Source organism: Apteryx mantelli, chromosome 7, assembly GCF_036417845.1.
Source record: "Apteryx mantelli isolate bAptMan1 chromosome 7, bAptMan1.hap1, whole genome shotgun sequence".
In the NCBI taxonomy this organism is placed as follows: domain Eukaryota; kingdom Metazoa; phylum Chordata; class Aves; order Apterygiformes; family Apterygidae; genus Apteryx; species Apteryx mantelli.
This window is the reverse complement of record NC_089984.1, coordinates 26,373,745-26,393,521: the sequence shown is the minus strand read 5'-3', so window position 1 is coordinate 26,393,521 and position 19,777 is coordinate 26,373,745. Positions and strand designations below refer to the sequence as shown.

The window sequence follows — 19,777 nt, the reverse complement described above, 5'->3', positions numbered from 1 at the left end:
AAAATTCAGCCTAATTTTTATTTGGTTAGGCATGAAAACTACCGAAGTAACAGTACTCTGCGTGATCCTGGCTTACTACCTTTTAAGACAAGATGGGTCTGGTTTCTTTTCTAAAATGATCGTATCTTACATGGTCGAGGAAGAGGATTGCAGAGAAAGAAAAGGCAACCCAAAGTCTAGACAGAGAAGGAGCTAGGAAGACGACACAGAGGCCATTACACAGAAGACCTGGCCGAGAGCGTTCCTCCCTCATCCCTGTCCCGGGCAAGTCCCCGGCCGTTGCAGCCCCCGGGCCACCAGTGCCACGAGCAGAGCTGGCAGCCTCGGCCGGCTGGTAGCCGCTTACCTTCGCGCCGCAACGAGCGAACGGGAGCCTCGCACGAGGCGCGGCGAGCCACCGCCCGCGAAGGGACGTGAGGCGGCGCTCACCAGCCCCCGCCCCCGCCCCTCGCTTTGCAACCGCCATTTAACGGCGAAGTGGCAGCCCGCTTCAAGGGGAAAAATGCTTACGGCCTCGTAAAGGGGAAACGAGCCCTGTGCCACCCCTCAGAAGCGCCTCAACTGCCTGCACAGGGCCGCGGGAGCACCTGGACCCCGCCGGGCCGCCGCGGGGCGAGGGGAGGGGAGGGGAGGGGAGGGGAGGGGAGGGGAGGGGAGTCCCCCCCCGCCTCGCCCCGCCTCGCCCCAGCCCCTCGAGAGCGCGAGCACGTGCCGCGGCAGGGCGAGGCCGCACATGGGGCGGGGACCAGAAAGAAAATCCCAGGCTATTGGCCAGGCAGGGCCGGCGGCCAATGGCCGCGGCGCGCGCCCGGCCACGCCAGCCAATGGGGCCCCTCCTCTCAGGAGAGAACGCAGCGGCGCCCCGCCAGCCGTTAACGGCAGCCCAACGGCCGGCAGCTCCTGCTCCTCCCCCTCCCGCCCCACTCACGCCTCCTCGCCCATCCCTCCTTTCGCCGTCGCCGCAGGAGCGTTCTTCTGTGTGCTTTGCGCACCCCCCGCCTTTTTTGACCCATCAGAGACACCGTAGCCGTCGCCGTGACGGTGAGGTGCCGGGCGGAAGTGACGACACTCGCGCCGCGGGATTCAAACTCCCGGAAGCAGGGCAGGGCCGGGTGCGAGCGGCGCCGCCGCCGGGTAGGGCCCTTCGGCGGGAGCCCCCGGGCTGCGGCCGCCCCGGGGCTGCCTCCCCTCTCAGCAGCCTTCAGAGATGGCCGGGCGCGGCAGCGCGGGGCCGCCCCGGGGCCGGCCGCTGTGTCAGCGGGCGCTGCCACCCGCCCAAGGGGCTGCCCTCGCCCTCCGCGGCCCGGCTCTCGGGAGGGGGCGCGGGGCCCGGCGGGCCGGGCGCCGACAGGCGCAGGGGTGTGAAACCAGCGATGCCGAGAGTCCTCGGCACGGGCCGGGGAGCCCTGCACTCCCCGTATCTTACGGAAGCTGCCTGAGAAGCTATATTCTGCTTGGAGCAGGGAAGATGCCTCCATTCGGTAATTCTCGTGTCTGTTTCCATAGATGCTTAGAGATGAATTCGAAGGCCACCAAAGATATAATTATTGGCAAATGGGGTTTGAAGTCCGGTAGCTCCCTATCTGAGAATGAGCTTGAGAAGTGTAAGAAGGAGAATGCAGCCCTGAGAAAATCAATGGAGGAAATCGTTAAAGGAAAAAGCAAAATGACAGATCCAGAAAGAAATAGACTCCTAGAGGTGAGGCGAGCATATGTACTGTCAAGCTAACTTTTGTTAGATGTTTTGATTGTGTATGGATAACATACCTGAGTATGTAAAACTTCATAAACAAGATGTCAGTCTCTATTAAAATTTGGTTTACTTTGATGTAACTGTATTGTTTTAGTTTAGCATTTCTGTTCTCAGGTATTTTTCAATGATGATCAAACTAACAAAATTAAAGCCATTTGGCAAGGTTGTTAAACAGAACAATCGAAGGCCAGAGGCCCCAGTTAGTCCATTCAGGCCTGTCCTGCTGTTCCAGCTGCATCAGGTCCCAGAGACTTATGGTGAGCACTTCCTGCAGAGAACACTGCATGTAAGTGACTGACCAGAAGACTACACCAGAGTGCTGAGTACTTGCTTGACCTACATTCTCAAGCTCCTGCTCAGCTATAGGTAAATAAAACTGTAATCAGTTCACCATGTTATCATTCCATCGCAACCAGAGAACAGAAACAAAACCATTGCAATTTCCATCCCCAGTAGTCCATTCAAGGTAAACCTGAGGTTCTAGAGAAAGTTCAAGACTTAGTGTGTGACACTGTCAAGCTACCTAGAGGGACTGGGAATCTTTAAATGGACTCTTCTAAAAGACATGATTAAATGAAGCCTAGGCACATCAATATTTCTAGACTGTTTCTTTTGACAATGAACATTTTGATACATCTGTGTTGCAGTGTTGCTTTAGATGTGCTAGCCCAAGTTTCAGCTGTGGTTGGACAGCTCACCTACAGTTCTGGCTAAGCTAGTTAGTGTATTTACTGTGTTTGGTGGAGTTTGTTGCTTGCTCAGTGTTGATTGCTTGTTACTTAATCCCTGGTTGCCAAGCTTACAGGGGGAATATCACAGACATGCTCTACTAAATGACCTTTGGTATTGAAGTTTTAATGCTAGTAAGCACTGTGTGTGGTCTTCAACCACTACCTAAATTAGGGTCCATAAAACTCATTTTCTTCCAGTTTTTCTACTAGCTTTTAGTGACTTGATATTGACTTGTAGGTTTTGAACTTCAACCTTTCTGGGCAAAAATGAAATGCTATCATAACAGGAGTTTTGTTAGAGTCCCAAAGTATCACAAATGCAGTACTAATGCCATTCAATAATTAACTGTGCTGGCGATCTACTGAAAAGAGAGTGCCTATTAAAAAATCTAGAGAAGCACATTTTGAAACTAACAGACAAGATAACTTGGAAATGAGGATTTTCTCCTAAATGCTTACCACACCTCTTCTGTGACCCCACTTACTGTCATTTCATTTGCGAGAAGGTTCTGTAGCTTCTCAAAAGCTACTAAATCTGCTAGCTAACATTAACAAATGTATCAGCAACTCTTTTCCCCACCCCCCCACCACTGGAAGTGCCCCACAGAACTGCTTGTGTATTAAGGTTCATATACTGTAGTGATTTCTATTCATATAGAAACGAAAGTACCTACCAAGTCTATGAAATGTGGTTCTTTGCATTATTTCTATCATTTATTTCCTATTTTATCTGCTGTAGACTGTATTTTTTTTCAAATGATCACTGTAGCAATCTGTTTTGAGTAAAAACTGTTTTCACCTAACTAAAATCTAAGAGAGAACCTTTCAAAGTGAGTATTTTTTCAAACTATTGCAAACTTTCTAATGCCTTGGCTATACAGACTGACATTTATTCCTTTGTGTTACTTTTGGGGGGGGGTTTCATTTAGAAAATACTTTCGCTTGAAACAGAAAAAGAAAAAAACAGCCACATTCTTGGACTGAAAGACAAAGAAATCCAAAACCTAAAAGACAAGCTTAAGTCCAAAAACAAAAGCAGTGAAGTGTCTTCATTACTTGGTCAACTAGAGGAAAAAACAAAGGAAGCAGAAAGGAGAGAACAGTTACTTAATTCTTTGTCAGAAGAAATGGACCGGTTAAAATGCAACTTAGCTACTGTTACTGCAAAATGTTCAGAGCTTGAAAACAGAGCCAGTACTTTTCAGGCATCCCAGGTAAGTACTGAACAGATGTCATAATTATTTATGTGTTAGACTAGAAACTTGAAACCAGTAAGTACCAAAATCAATTGCAAAATAGCATGCATTGTAAATCTTCCTTCATGTTTGTTGCACGCTGAAATATTCTTCTCTGAAGAGAGGCAGTGTATCCAGTCTGACCATTGCCAAGTGAAGAATGGTTAGGGGGCACAACAGTCTCCTTTCAGAGGCAACGTGGCTGGGGAGGAGGATTCTCTGGTAGTGTCCTACAAGGCCCCTTTTTCAAGTTCACATGGAAGCAGGATGACTACTGGCACTACATGTACGGATCCACTGTGGCTGAAGCATCTATCACACCCTTTTTTGGATCTGTATGCTCAGGGCATTAATAAAGGGAAACTTAGCTGCTCACCCAGTTCTGCTTCAGTCATAAGAAAATCTTTGTCCTCCCTTCTCTTATGAATCCTCATTTACTCCTCAAACAATTCTTGAAACTAGCTGCCTGTGTACTTAACATGACATCACACATGGTAAATGCTTCAATGTGTCAGAAGGTAGGGCATGAATAACGAGTTACTTCTCTCATCTAAAATGGTTAATAATTATGGTGCTAGGTACTTGGCTGCTTTTATAAGTGGATTTAGTATTCTGCAGTGGTTTTTCACCCAGCCTGTCCTAATGCTCAATGGAAAAATGCAGCAGTACCTCAGCAAGCAGCACATGGAAAACGGTGCCTAAAAGGAGGTGCCTATTAAGTCTGCTTTTCCAGCTTTTAACCTGTAGATGGTGCTATTTCCCATGCTACACAACCAAATTGAGTAATTTCTAGAAATTCTGCTTGAGACAAATCCTTAAAGTAAGTCGTCTTAATCTACTAATTTTCAATGATATTACATATTTGTATCATTTTGAACAATGTGGTATCTTGGGGAATAATACCACTTTAATGTGTAATCTGCAGTATCAAGAGGTTCTGAAGCTTGTTAGAGAGAGAGAGAATTTAAAACTTTAGGTTCCTGCAACAGATTTTATCACAGAATGGCTGAGGTTGGAAGGGACCTCTGGAGATCATCTAGTCCAACCCCCATGCTCAAGCAGGGTCACCTAGAGCACATTGCACAGGATTGCGTCCAGGCGGGTTTTGAATATCTCCAGAGAAGGAGACTCCACAACTTCTCTGGGCAGCCTGTTCCAGGGCTCTGTCACCCTCACAGTGAAGAATTTTTTTCTCATGTTCAAACTGAAACACAGACAGTTCCATCTGTGCCCATTGCCTCAAGTCCTGTTGCTGGGCACCACCGAAAAGAGTCTGGCTCCATCCTCTTGACATCCTTCCTTAAGCTATTTGTATACATTGATAAGATCCCCTCTCGGTCTTCTCTTCTCCAGGCTAAACAGGCCCAGCTCTCTCAGCCTTTCCTCATAAGAGAGATGCTCCAGTCCCCTAATCATCTCTGTGGCCCTTCGCTGGACTTGCTCCAGTAGTGCCACATCCCTCTTGTACTGGGGATCCCGGAACTGGACGCAGTACTCCAGATGTGGCCTCACCAGGGCTGAGTAGAGGGGGAGGATCACCTCCCTTGACCTGCTGGCAACACTCTTCCTGATGCAGCCCAGGATACCATTGGCCTTCTTGGCCACAAGGGCACATTGCTGCCTCATGGTTAACTTGGTGTCCACCAGCACTCCCAGGTCCTTCTCCGCAGAGCTGCTTTCCAGCAGGTCAACCCCCAACCTGTGCTGGTGAATGGGGTTGTTCCTCCCCAGGTGCAGGACCCTGCACTTGCCTTTGTTGAACCTCATGAGGTTCCTCCCTTGCTCTAAATCGTGTTCCAAATATCACAGGAAAAATTTTCAATAATATGACTTGGAGTTGGGTAGCAGTTCACATTTTTATCTCTTTAAAGTTCCCTCTAACTTCACTCTACACAATTTCAAAAAGCTTTCTACTATGACTAGTGTGCAGTGAAATGGGATGTCTGGTCATGAACAAAGTGTAACTGTTTAACTGTTCTTTAGTTTTAGCTGGGTCTAAAGAACTCTGAAAGCCATACTTTAAATGTGAGAGTTCTGCTGTGGATCGTGTCTCAAAAAAACCCAGTTAATATGTCCTTATGGTTCCAGATAGGCTTGCATGCTTTTGGAAATGTTTACAATGCTCTAGTTATCCCAGTGAGGTTGCCAAGGTCTCTAGCTTCCCCCAACAACTCCTATAGCATAGGTCTGGTTTATTTTCAAACTGGTATGCTGAAGATATGAAAACAGAACAAACAAACATTTACTATTGATGTTCATATTTAAATAAAACCCTAGATATCTTAATTTTCAGAAGCTCTCCTGCAGCCTTCAAGACTTCCAAGGTAGCAGTTCAGCAGAATACATGTGATATTCTTCTAAAATGTTTTGAGGTGCAGAGTTGCAGAATAAATTAAATCCGATGCACTGTATTTTCCAGGAGGTTTTCTTTTATGTGTAATAAATGGTTTTCTACATAACTTAGATCCTTTTTAAAACAGAGTATAAAGATCTCTAAATACAAAAATCACATGTATGAGTCCATGTTTGCTGTGTTTAAAATATTCTGACTACTTATGTGAGATTAATAATTATATAGGACTAGTTTTATTGTTTCAACCATCCATTTTAAAGAATGTTAATGGATTGTTCTTTGTCTGCAGGAAGCTGTAACAGACAGCACTGGATCACCAGCTAATCTTAATGAAGTTGAAAAACAACTGAAAGATGTAAGTTTCCTGTATAACATTCCAAGTATACATAATCTGTAACAAGATGCATAAGAATGTAAATTATCACCACGTATGTTTTTGGCTATAATGGGAACTCAGAGTGTGCATTTCCCTCTAAAAGCGTCATACCTAAAATTATTTTGTGAGAAGGCAATCATTAAATAAGGACAGGCTGGGTTGGGTAGGTGTGTGTGTGGGGGAAACGACACAGAAAAAAACAGCAGAAACAGACAGGGTTTTCCAGCATCCTTGGAAAGATTCCTTCTTGCAATGTTCAAACAGTGTGGTTGCTGATGGAACAGAAGCAGTACTTTAAACTACTTTTTTTACTTTTATGCCAAATGCCGTCTGTTGTTCAAAGTTGGACAGAAAGAAGTTAAAGCAAAAATATGGAAACCATTCTAGGAGCAAAGGACTGTAGTTTTAGTTTTGTGTTTTATGAAGAAGTAAGAAACTCTTTCTATTACAGTTTCATGTGGTCTTGGTTTGTTTTACACTAGTATCTACAATTTTTAGGTAATATATTTATTTTTCTGACAGTAGAATAGAATTAGTGTTTCAAAAGATTTTTATATATATATATATATATATAATGACAAAAATAAACAACCCAAACTGCATAGGGTGAATTTCTGTACTTCAGGGTGGTTTTTAAGTATACTACCTTTTAAATATTACACTAGTTAAGGTTTCTGGTGAACAATTTAAACAACTGTCCCTATAAATGATTATGCAAATTCTCATTCTGATTTTAAAATTATGGGGATTTTTGCAACCATAACAAGTTTTACTGTTTAAGCCTAGTTAACGTGCATGTCAGCTGAAGTACATGCCATAATTACTCTCTCCATTGGTCATAAGACAAAACTGAATTATGTGACTAAATGACTAAATCTTGAGCAGTAAGGGGTGTATGCAGAAACATTTCCACTTCCCCTCTGAAGCTTTAACACAGTGTTTCAAATTGAAGCTAATTCTGTATTTTTGTATAAAGTGTTTTTCCATGCAAATGAAACGCTTACCATCTACTTGTTAAAAAACAAGTTTTGTGGGTAAAACATGTATGTACACACACACACACACACCCTCTTCTACACTGCATTTGTTGTCATATAGGCTAAGAATAATAAACTAGTAAGTGGATATTCTGGTCTCTGAGGCACAAAATATAAAAGTACGTATAAAGGTTTTATTAATCTTATTGCAGAAAGCTGAGATAGTGGTCGCTGTCTTAATGAACCATATCATTGGAACAGAAAGCTGAATATACAATTCATTTGCCACAAAATTATTTCAAGTGTAATGAGTGTGGTGACCTTTTTGCTGTCGATTTCTCTTGCATACCCCGAAGTCAAGTATGCTGCAAAAGCAGAATCTCCTGCGGAGGAGGGAAGTTCTGTTTAGGGAATGATCAGATAACACTGTCTTTATTTTAAGTGATACCTGCTGAAAGGGATCTAGGGGGTCTTGGCAGACAGCAAGCTGGACATGAGCTAGCAGTGTGCCCTGGCAGCAAAGAAGACCAGTGGTTTCCTGGCCAGTTTTAACAGCAGAATAGCCAGTAGATCAATGGAAGTGACTATTCCCCTCTACTCAGCTCTTGTTAGACCACACCTAGAATACTGTGTCCAGTTTTGGGCCCCCAAATACAAGAAAGACACGAATAAACTGGAGCAATGCTCAGTGGTGAGCCACCAAGGTGGTTGGGGCTGGAGCACTTCTCCTGTGAGGAGAGGCTAAGGGAACTGGGCTTGTTCAGCCTGAAGAACAGATGGCTCTGGGGCACCTAACAGTAGACTTCCTGGGAAAAGCCCTGAGTAACCTGGTCTGCCCTAACTGCTGACCCTGCCTTGGACAGCATGACATTGGACTAGAGACCTCCTGTGGTCCTTTCTAACCTGAATTAATCTGTGATCCAAACAGATATAAAATCCACATCCTCAAACTTAAACTTAAAAAAAAAAGGGGGGGGGGTGTTTGTTTTGTTTTTTTTTTCAAACTTTAAATTGTACAATTACGTTTTAGCTTATTCCATTTTCAAGATCTGTTATTTTATATCTGAGAAAATAAAAGGTTAATTCTTTATAACCTGGGGCATGACTGATGAAAGCCTTTGTTTTTTCAGTAGCTTTCCCATTTCAGTAAGTCAGCTAAAAAGTATCCGTTTCCATATGGTTATACTGCTATGATGTTAATTTATATGCTCCACATCTGACTTAGCTTTTCAAATGAAGATGGATTTATTTATCATGCAGAAAAAAGGTTATTAGAATTTGCAGAGAAGAAATTAACTAGCTCCTTAAACAACTGTATAATTTATAGCATTTATTTATTTTTAAGAAACAAGACTAATACTTTTAGAACATGATTAATTACCAGAATTTGTTTTTTGTGTGTGTGCGTGGTTGTGGTTTTTTTTGTTTGTTTGTTTTTTCCTCTGTTTGTTTGCGTGAAGGCTCTTGAGAAAAACCAACAGTGGCTCCTGTATGACCAGCAACGTGAAGCATATGTCCGGGGACTGCTAGGAAGGATCTTTGAACTTGAACAGAAGTCAGAAGTAGTTAACCAACAGCATGCAACAGAATCCAGTGCAGAAGGTACTGATTTATCTTTTTCACAAGTGACCAAAACCATAATTATCTGGAGAACAAGTCTCGTGAAAACAAATTATAGGACAAAATTAGGAGTTTATTCTCTCAACATTTTGGTTCCTTAATGGTAAAATTTAGATAAGTAAAATTTCTATGCTTCCTGTAATCTAGCTACATTATTTAATCCACAGATTTTTTTGTTCTTATCTCCTTCATTACACATGGTTTTTAAAAGCCTTGACACTCCATTGGCAATCTTTGTTTGCACAAAGTGTTGAGGTAAATGTAATTATGCCTCCCATCCTTCAAAGTACACTCTCAACCTACGTGAAGGAAGCATTAAGGGTTTATTGGCTAGGTGTGGATCAGGTTTTTCAGATTTTTTTTTTCCAAAATAAATATTATAAAAATGATTAAGGGCTTACACATCCTTTACTCCTCTGAACACCTTTTATCTGGCATGAAAAACTGTGATAGGTTTGGCACGTATCCAAAACAGTGTTTCACAACATGGATCTGGTCACCTCTAGCTCACCTCCATGCTGTGTGGTTTCTTAATAGGGACGGAGCACCCTTTCACTACTGCGCATTCAGATTGGCTTGAGTAGTGCTTGACTAGCACATGGAATAAAATTAAGATCATGTTGAACAGAAGTCCCAGAAGGAGTTGGCTTGCTTTCCTCTTTATCAAATTAATAATTTCATATATGCCACAACTGATCTGCATGATAAGTTTGCTAAACAGAACTAGAATAATCTGGAGAATTAAGTAAGAGTATGCACACAGGTACTTGCCACTGAGCAGCTGATGTGCAATAGCTTGATTTCTTTTTTTTTTTTTCCTTCTCTCTGCTTGGATCCTTATGGAAAACAGCAAAATGTCATCTTAATCTTGTTTTGCTGCTGTTTATAAATCTGTGAACAACATTTTAGTGGGAGGCAGACTGAAGTAGCTCACCAGAAAAAGTGCTTCAGAATTCCTGGGAGTCAAAGCTTTGTCATCAGAGCAGCCAGGAGACTAGGGGTAAGGGGATGAGAAAGTTCCTCTCTTTAAGCAGCTGTACAGGAGTAGAGATTCAAGTTTCTAAGAATCTAGTTACACAAATTGAAAGCAGGTATGGCATAGCTTTCCAAGAAGAACTTGGAAAATACAGTATTGGTAATAAAAACGTTTAGACTTAGGTCATGAAAAACTCACATTTAAACAAGAAACTTTCCTTAGTGAATTGTAGAATACAAGGAAAGGTATCAATGTCAAGAACTTTACAGTGCCAATAAGCAGCAGAGCCTATGTAAGACTGCATTCCTTGTTGCACTGGTAGGTATATTTTGTGTTATTGCTGAATAGACTCCCTCTTTTTATTCTAGTTAGTAAACTTTTCTTGGGTAGCAAGCAAGCCAAGAAGCACACATTTTTTCATTAAAACGCATATCCCAGTCTCTTTTCTTTGCAATTTAGAAGTAAATTATGGCATACTATTTGAAAAAGAGTCTGTAAAAGGCAACAAGTGGTCTGGCTTTGGTCAACCCATCAGCTCTCCAGATTGTCTGTGGGGAGGGAGGGAGTTCTGCCAGACCCTTCTCTAAGGAATTGAAATCTGGAATTGAGAATTTGTGATTTTGGGACTCCATTCCCATGTGTCAATAGAATGTATAGGGCTATATAAGAACTGTGCGTGGGACTGTAGAGCCCGCGTAGTCAAAGCAGATGATGTAGCATTGTCGTATGCGTTAGCGAAGGAAATGGCTGTAGCACAGAGTGCTATAGGGAAGCTGAGTTAATATTTTCCTGCAGCTACCTGAGGAAGAAGTCTACTGTATTAGAAGTGTTGAAAGCTGTTTTAACTTAAGCTTGGTGCCAGTCTGATCTGTGTAACAGCCCAGAACATGGAGTCTCTATTGATACGCTTCAAAATGCTATCAGAGGATCTCACTCTCTGTTTTTAAGTGTGACTTTTTTTTTCATGCTACTGTTTCAATATTTCTGGCTCGTGAAGGTCCTCTACAAGAAGAAAAGCAAAAATATTATGACCAGCTGTTATTAACTGCTAAAAGGGATCTTGAGACTGAAAGATGCACTATAACCCACCTGAAATCTGAACTTAATGAATTTAAAAAGAAGTATGAAGAAACACAACGAGAAATAATGAGTTTAAATGCCTTACTGCAGTCACAACAGGCTGTTGAAATGAAGACTCTAGAAAATGAAAATAAAATCAAAGGAGATAAACTGCAGAGGCTGAAACAAGAAAATGAAATTATTAAAGGACAGTTCAGAGAAGAAAAGAAGAAGTCTGACGATCTTTTATCTCAGGTAAGTGGATGCACTTGGAAATTTAAGATCATTAGCAAAGAATCAAGAGAACTGAAAAGTCATACTTTATCAGAATGGACCATCATTCACTTGCTCTGGTAAATGTCTGCTTTTTATATACATCTAGACTTGTCCTTTTTGTATTTATATATTAAAGAAAGAATTCAATTTTAAGTTTAGATCAAAATCCAAAGTTTTACAAAATTTCCTTGTTAAACGCATACTAGTCCAGTTATTTCCCTAGTCTTGCAGGGCACAAGAACAAGAAGGGAGAAGTGAGATTGATTCTAATCTGGTTCCATCCTCAAGGTTATTAGTAAACGAGAACAAGAAAGTACAGAATTAAAGTCCATAGAAGCTATTTTTATTATGCAGTCCTAACAATGATTTGCATGTTGTTTGGAAGCAACACTTTCACTGTTTTGTTCTTGCAACACACTAAAGGAACATTAACTGTAGAATATCACCGAATTTTGCTATCAGCTCATTGCTACAAATAAACACATGGACTTGTAGTTTCATATTTACTGGATAAGCAGCCCTACCCCTGGGTACTGCCCCCAACCAACGAACCACTGCCTTGTGGCCATGCAGCAGTTTATTTTTCATTCAGATGAATTCCAGCATCTGGTTCTCTATATCATGCTGCAGCTGTTGTAGAAACCACTGAGTTCTGTAATTCAATAAAAACAACTTGCGTCTCTGGAAAGCTGTTGTGCTTGGTTTATACTGTGGCAAGAGTAGTTCTGTTGTTGTCATTTTTGTTTTTTCCAGGTTCTGACTGTTTGCAAGGCTTGTCTATCTCCCAAGAGTAACTTGATGATTTAAGTTAAATAATTCTGTTGTTTGTTTGTGAAATTCTTAATTCTACCTTCATTTTTGAGCCCAGTGACTTTAACCCCTCTGGCTGATCAGAGGGGGAAGACATGCATATACTTTATATTCAGGTCTTTTTTATATGTATTTATTGCCTACCTTTTTGCTTTATATGCTCATGAGCACTCTGCCATTTGCCCTACATGGAGGGTTACAGTGGTCTCTTGATCAGAATCTTCCTCTCAGCATGGTCATGCTGACAAAGATTCTGTTGCAGTCTCTTCTTCTGAACATAAAATCATGACCGCGTTATCTGCTGGAGAGAAACTGGAAAGTCCTTCTTGAAAGACTGGTCCTTGGGGCATCCAACTAAGATAAACTTGCTACTTGGAAAAGTTTGTGATCAATAATATCAAGCAATGTAGAATCAAGTTCTGGGTTATGAAGGCAAAATTTGCTGGGTGCCAAATTAGGCCGAAACCAGAACATCAGCTTAGCTTTCTAAACAAAGGCTGGTTCTCGCTGGCTAACGACTAAAAGCTGTCAGTTCTTGCAGCTGAACAACAGCATTCACTATAAAGGTTGATATGTTCTGATAACCAAGGATATTTTTGTGCATGCATATATTTAATCCATTATAGCATAACATTTTCTGATTTTTAATCTTGTTGTTCATTTTTTATTTAAAAAAAAGTTGCATTGCTTCTGCCCCAATTATCAAGTTCTATTAGGGTAAGCATAGGTTTTCACGTGTATATTTTTGTCTTAGAGCATCCTGACAATTGCCTAGGAAAGTTTAGTTTGTTTTTTGAACTGTAACATCATCTTGTCTTCCTCCCTCTTCATGTAATAATAATGTTTCCCTGGGGAAAGTAGAGGTATTTGAGCTGGATTTGGATACTACGTAAGAGGCATGCATTTTCTGCTGGCACTGCAATATAAAAGTTTAGTTCCATCCCTCTTCTATTAGATTTATTATTTGTTAAACTTATTAACTATTGCACATGAAAGCTGTTTTTAAGATGTTTTTCTGCCTTGTAGGTACAACTTCTTCGTAAATCATTGCTTAAGCAGCAGGAGGAGCACACTAGGATAGCTTTGTTGGAACAACAGGTACGCAATTATATGGCTAGATGCTGAGCTGACTACTCAAGAATCTGATATTTAATCCTTATTTTATGCATGAAAGGCTGTCTAGACTATAACTTTTCCAATTTAAGAATGAATGGTTTGTTAAATAAAGTAATATTATATAGTAATATTCAACTGTGGGTGATCTCTTGATGCTTCTAAAAATTTTGACACGTTTGTCAGAAAAATCGGTAACATTTAACAGATAAGAGGTTGTAATTAAAGGGGATACTATTAACTACACAATCACCTTTTCAAATAGTCTCAGAACAAGGGGGAGAAAACACCCTAAAACCAAACAACTCATTGATAAGATTACACAAATAATTGCATTGTCATCTTTTCCATCTTCTTTACTTTTTACAAATAGGTTCCTACAGATCTAATAGCTGTTCTTGGAAAAAAAATGTTATTTCACATTTATTTTCTAAACTTGGGTATCCAGTGTTACATATAGTTTCTTTCCACATTGTCTTGCTACGAGAAAGATCCTGTAATAGAAACTAGCATTTTTAGTATGAACTTGCACTATGTGCTTTTCTGTAAAATGTTTACTTCAGATTGCTAAGATTTCAAAATCTTTTTCTACCAATTCATTAACAATATAGCACTTTAAGGCACTATTGTTTATGCTAAAGTAGTGTGGAGTTAAAAACAATCATTCTAAGCCACAGATGAAATAGTTTAAAAGAAATACACTCGAGTACCTTTTTTTTTTTTTTTTTTTTTTTAAAACTTGTGAAATCATAGTCCACTGAAAAATCAGTGGAAACTCTACCACTCAACTCAGTTTGGCAGAATTTTGATGCCTGGATTGATGTTTTTAGAATTTTACACTTATTAAGTACTTTTGGAAGCTATTCCATTCCAGAAGGCTAATGCCAATTTTCAAATATATTTGAAAAGTATATAATTTAAAATCAGATTAAGTAGAGTTTCTTGCTGGGAACATTACATAAGCACCAGCTGTCCCCTCAGTGTCTATGCTAATGTTAAAAAGGAACCTTTGTTATACCAATGCTGCTTGCCATTGCAAAGTGCGGTTTGTTTTGTTTTGTTTTTTAAGCTTACTGCTACTTATCCATGTACTTATGTTTTGATAAGCTTTTGTACAAATCTCCTCAGTGATTGTTCATGATGCTGTTTCTCAATGTCCTACTACTGTAACTTCATATTGTAGTATAAACTTAAAATCCATGGATAAATTTCAGGTGATCCTATATTGTATCTGCTTGCAAGACATCTTGAAATACCTTCAAACTGTATTTATACTGATGGAGAAGATTTTCATAATTGGGCATGTATGAATTTCATTGAGGTTAGGTGAGAGTGACAAGTCGGTTTTTTTCTGCTTTTAAAAGCATGATTACAGAGTAAAACTTACTTTAAATATATAAAATGGAAACAATTTTTTTCTTAATTCTTGGTTCTTAATTTTCTTAATTCTGACCTGAAGTCCTTTATTTTCACTTTTGGGGGGTGCCAGATCCAGATATGTACCACAGACTTTGAGAATGAAAAGCTTGATCGCCAGAACTTGCAGCATCAGTTGAACAAAGTCCTTAAGGAGCTGCGCAAGGCCAGGGAGCAAATAACTCGTCTGGAACCTTTGGTATGTACTGCATAACTTGCATGTGAATTTAGTCAGGGATTTTACATAAATGAACATCTCTTCAGTGTGGGATGTTAGTCTGAATAAAGTGGGCCTTCTATTCCTGTCAACAAAAATTCACTCTAGGTCCTTATATCCTCTGATATGTGGCCCCAAGATGCAGAATCCTCTGTTAGCTAGCTAGGTTTTTATCTACAACACATGAGAAGTGGTGCTGCAGAAGGAGATCCAGAAGAGTGAGGTCCCTGAGCAAGGAGCACAGTTCTGCTTTCTGTCACAATGTGTGTTTAGCTTTGTCTATTGCGCGGTGACAAAGCTGCAGTGTGCTTCTGCTTAAACTTACTGCTAGTGATCAGGGCACTTTCCTTAAACGTAGAAGTGAAATTACTTTCCCCCACTCACCCCATCTGATATAGGGTAGATCACTAAACCTAAGTGTCTTATTTCCAAAAAGTTCTGTCCCCCTACTAATGTGGAAAGAAAAAGGACATCCATTGTATTGTGAGGACCATAGTCTGTTTGCTATGTATCATATAAAAATACCACCTAGATTTGACCCTCTGGATTCAGCAGAGAAGTTTGTAGGGGAGGATTATGTATTAAGCAAGATGTTGATCTGTTCTGCCCTGTTGTATCCAGAATTGCCCTGGTCTTGAGTGGAGATGTATTTTGACTGTTGATGCCTCTGGATCTCTAGAATAAGGCATCTTGTGAGATTAGGTGATAGCTGAATAGGATTGTCAAGACTGCAGTTCTGGTCTAACTTAAATGAGAGATACATTCAGAACAAAAATCAAATGTCTGTGTCCTTCATTAGATCAGGTTTGGAGCTGCTGTGCTTATTACTGAAAAGGTAAATGCAAAAGCTCCTAACAAGTTGCAGATGAGAGGAATTCTTCAACTCTGCCAAACTGTTCTCCTCCTTAGTTGTTTGCAAGTTGGGGAAGTATTTCCTTAAATTAATGAAGAGCTGCAAAATCTCAGGATTCATCTACTCCCTTCATGTGTTCTTGCCCCTGTGAGAGCCTCATTTGCTAGAACCGCAATTGCTGCGGCTGCTAGCTGAGGCCACTGGAAAACCTGCTGGCTGCCAAAAGCAACACCTGCTGAGCAGAAGTTTGTCTAGGCAAAGCAGGGAAGTTGAAGTGGTGAGTTCCCTTGTGCTAAGAAGCAGGTGAATGTTCTTATTTTGAAATAGTTTCTCTCTCCTTCACGGACGACTGAATGAGAACGTAGTTCCTGCCGCTACACAGAATGCTGCCATAATGTAACTGATGTACTGTGTCCTATTTGTATGTCTAATCATATGTTGTGGGAAACCGGCTTTAAATAGTCTTCAGAAAAGCTATCTGCAATCTAGTTTGAATATGATTTTGGAATTACATAACAGGCCCATATTGCCCTCTGTTATTAATGTGTGAAGCATAATTGTATTTAGCCATCTTTAAAATTCTTCTCTTAATTCTGTAACATACACCAGGTGTGTGTGCACCATCAAATCCTAATATTCTTGGCTACAGCTACTTGATCAGGGCATGCATGTCCCAATTGCATACAAAAGCTTCTCCTTTTCCAGAAACTCCAGGAGTCTGGACGTATGGAACCACAGGAAGGTTTACAAGCAGCATTTGAAGAGAAGATGACAGTGTATGACAGAAGTCCTTCCCTGAAACGTTCAAATCTCCTTGATGAAAGTTTTCTTGAGTGTCCCAAATGTAAAATGCAGTATCCAACAAGCCAGCACAGAGAATTACTAGCACATATTGACTTTTGTACAGCCTGAACTCCAAATGGACTTACCACATTTGCTTTTTAAACACTGCCAATATGCTGTTTTACAAAGGGGAAAGGTCCTTTTTAAGCTTTTTTCACTGTTTTATAAAGGACTACTAGTTTTATAATTCACTTTAACAAAAACGTAACTTATTTGGCCTCAAATATTTTACCTGGCATTTCTGTGAAAAATGTCTACTACCTTTTTGCTTGCAAATGGAAGTATTTTTAGAATTGGGAATATCTTCAAATAGTAAACTACTGACTTTTTTTTTTTTTGCACTATTAAAAATGAGACCAGTAAAACACACCTATTGTGTCAGGTTTTATTTCAGCTCTACTTAGTCAGCTAAGTCTGAGAATTGTGCTTGTACCTTAATTGACAATAATAGCTTCAAAAGGGTTTTGGCCCTGGTAGAATTGGTCTCTTGATATCCTGTCTCCCACAGGCTAGGCTATTTATATGCATCTCCACACAATATCGCTATATATATTTATATCCACATAGTATCACCATATACATGTATATGTACATATGTAAAATAGGTATATATGTGCCATATCCATGTATAATGTATCACCAACCTGATGCATTAAAGCTAGGGTAGTAGTGAAAATGTCTTTGCTACTTGCGATTGGGATTTTCAACATTGATTTTTACATCACTTGTTCTCCTGAACCACAGTCAGGAGTGACTTACAGCAGGTATGAAAATGCTCATCAATATGTAAGCACTGGAAAAACAGCTTCTTAGCAAATATGTGCTTAATGAAAAGTTTACATTTTAGACACCATCAGGGACCATTTTGGAAGTTTGAATGTGTGCTTATGCTGAGGTAAACTCTTGTTGCACTTCTGTATTTTACTAGTTAAAGTTGGGAAATGTCATTTACTAAATCTGTGTTACCCTCTTCAGGTGTCCCAGTTTAAAAACACAGGTTTTAATAAATTGCTGTAATGAATCTGAAGTGTCATGGTATTTTGGTGTTACTATAGAAAACACATTAGCAATAAATTCTCATAATACTTTAGCAACTGGCAAAACTTTCCCTGAGAACTCATCAATTTGCAATCACAGCATTGTTTTCCTCTAGCACCTCCTGTAAACCTGGCTCTGTTACTAGCATTTTGCTCTTTGCACGTGTAGTGAAGTCCAACAAGCAGTCCCTTCCACAACAGTGATTAAAGTGAGGAAATTTTTTTTGAGACAGATACATTAGTTAAGATAAGCTTGTAAAAGAATGTAGTTTATGGTTAGCTGAAGACACAGAAATACCCATAGTCAGTCAGACTCCAAAGTCTATCTTTCTCTGGTATACTGATTCTGATGCTGGTGAGGATCAGCTTTTTCCATCACACTTTGCTTTACATCTCCCTCTGTCAGGCCCATAATGTTCACCTTAAATCTTAAATATGAGGATGTCTTCCAAGCTGTTTCCAATTACTTTAATAATACTGCATAATATTGTTATCCATAAATCTAGTCCTTCTGAGCCATAAAGATAATAGCTTTTGGCATTTTATGTTGAGTCCATAGTCTAATAAAATGAAATATCTTTACTGAATCTGTTATTTACAATGTATCGGCTACTTCTCAGTTTTACTGTCTCCCAGGCTAATCTTCATGTTTGACTAACCCAAATTGTAGCAGCAAGTTTTGTGATCAAAGATATGATGAACTAACAAGTATAACAGAAATTATGCTTCCAAATCTTATGGTTTTGCCATGAGGGAAGTGTTCTTTATTTCATGTCTGTCTTTCTAACCACCTCTGAAATTCAGGACATTAACTATGCTTTTCATTCCAGTAATAGTATCTCCTCTATTTAACTACTTTGGGAAGTTAAAGTTAGCTGTCCTCTAACACCACACTGATCAGCTACCATTCTATTCCCAGTTGTCTAACCAGCATGGTTTCTACAAAAAGAAATTGTGGTCTTTTTATCAATTATAGATTAAATAAATTTGCCTGCTACAGGACAATAATGTTCTCATCAATAACTGAGGCTTTCTTAAATTAGCAAAAACCACTTCCCCTTTAGAGGTTGGTACTGTAGAGGGGATTTAAAAGGTAGCAGCTTGTTAAGTGCTCAGTTATTTAATATTAAAGTGAGTAGATTCAGGTAAAGTTGGTAATTTGATAACCTTTAAAAGGCTTTGTTTGTTCCAGTAGCTGTTCTTGGCTTTAACTATGCATTAACATTTAGTCCTACCTGCTAAATATTAGACCTAGGTAAGTAAGTAAATAAATAAATAAATAACCCACTGAGGTATGAATTTATGCACTGCACCAGTGTGGTGTATGTTGAAAAATGTCAAAATGACATTACGGAATGTCAAAAGACCTGCTTTGAAGGCAGACCCACAAATAATATTTACAGTTGCTTATGTATGACTAGAACCATTTACATAACGGAGTTCCAGGCCCTTCGGAAAGCTTGCATTTGTCTGTGCAGTTTATACCTCTGCGTTCTTCTGCCACTTTTCAGAAGCTTAAAAAAAAGAGTCTGAGATTGGAATTCTATGTCCTAAAAATAAATAGACCAAAAAAAGAGTCTGGTGTTCTCTCTCTAGCAGAGATTTGTGCCTAATGGGCTCATCTTAACACTAAGATTTAGCTGCAAACTTAGCTCTTTGTAAGGTGGCAAGTAACAAAAAAGTTCCTGATACATCAAGCACTTGGCATTTCAATTTCAGTCATCTTTTTGGAGCTTGATTATGTCCATTTCAAATAATTGTCTTTGAGTGCTAAATCACAACACATTATATTTCAACCTAGCAGAAATTCTGTACAGTATACATCATTTGAAGATGTTGGTCTAGGGAAACTTTTGGATTAATACAATGGTTTACCAGTGCTAGCATACATAAAGTCTGGCTTTCGGGTACAGCAGTCTACGCAAACAGCAAGTGAATTAAAAGGTTTTGATGCAAGCTGGTGTGTTTGCAAAGTTAGCTAAACTACTGATTTTTACACAAGGACAACTTACAATGAATCATCCTATCAACTCCTAATCATTTACTTGCTTGTGCAACTTTGTCTCTCAATCCATTTCTCACCTATTTATTTTTGGTTTTCATAAAATCTTTCATGCAGTTAAGTGTTCTAC

The 19,777-nt window shown here is 39.8% G+C and overlaps 1 protein-coding gene across 4 annotated transcripts; it reads left to right on the top strand.

Moving 5' to 3' along the window:
* Positions 1-962: 962 nt before the first annotated feature.
* On the top strand, positions 963-17,629 carry CEP55 (centrosomal protein 55). 4 transcript variants are annotated; one of them, XM_067299531.1, is made up of 9 exons: positions 963-1,041; positions 1,507-1,699; positions 3,414-3,698; positions 6,362-6,427; positions 8,886-9,027; positions 11,019-11,335; positions 13,193-13,264; positions 14,769-14,894; positions 16,471-17,629. In XM_067299531.1, the coding sequence occupies exons 2-9, from the start codon at positions 1,517-1,519 to the stop codon at positions 16,675-16,677; spliced, it is 1,398 nt and encodes a 465-aa protein (XP_067155632.1). In that variant the 5' UTR covers positions 963-1,041; positions 1,507-1,516; the 3' UTR covers positions 16,678-17,629. The 4 variants fall into 4 exon arrangements, with proteins under 4 accessions (XP_067155632.1, XP_067155630.1, XP_067155629.1 ...); XM_067299529.1 differs by lacking the exon at positions 963-1,041 and adding an exon at positions 1,088-1,134; XM_067299528.1 differs by lacking the exon at positions 963-1,041 and having other exon boundaries at positions 1,282-1,699.
* The last annotated feature ends 2,148 nt before the right edge of the window (positions 17,630-19,777 follow it).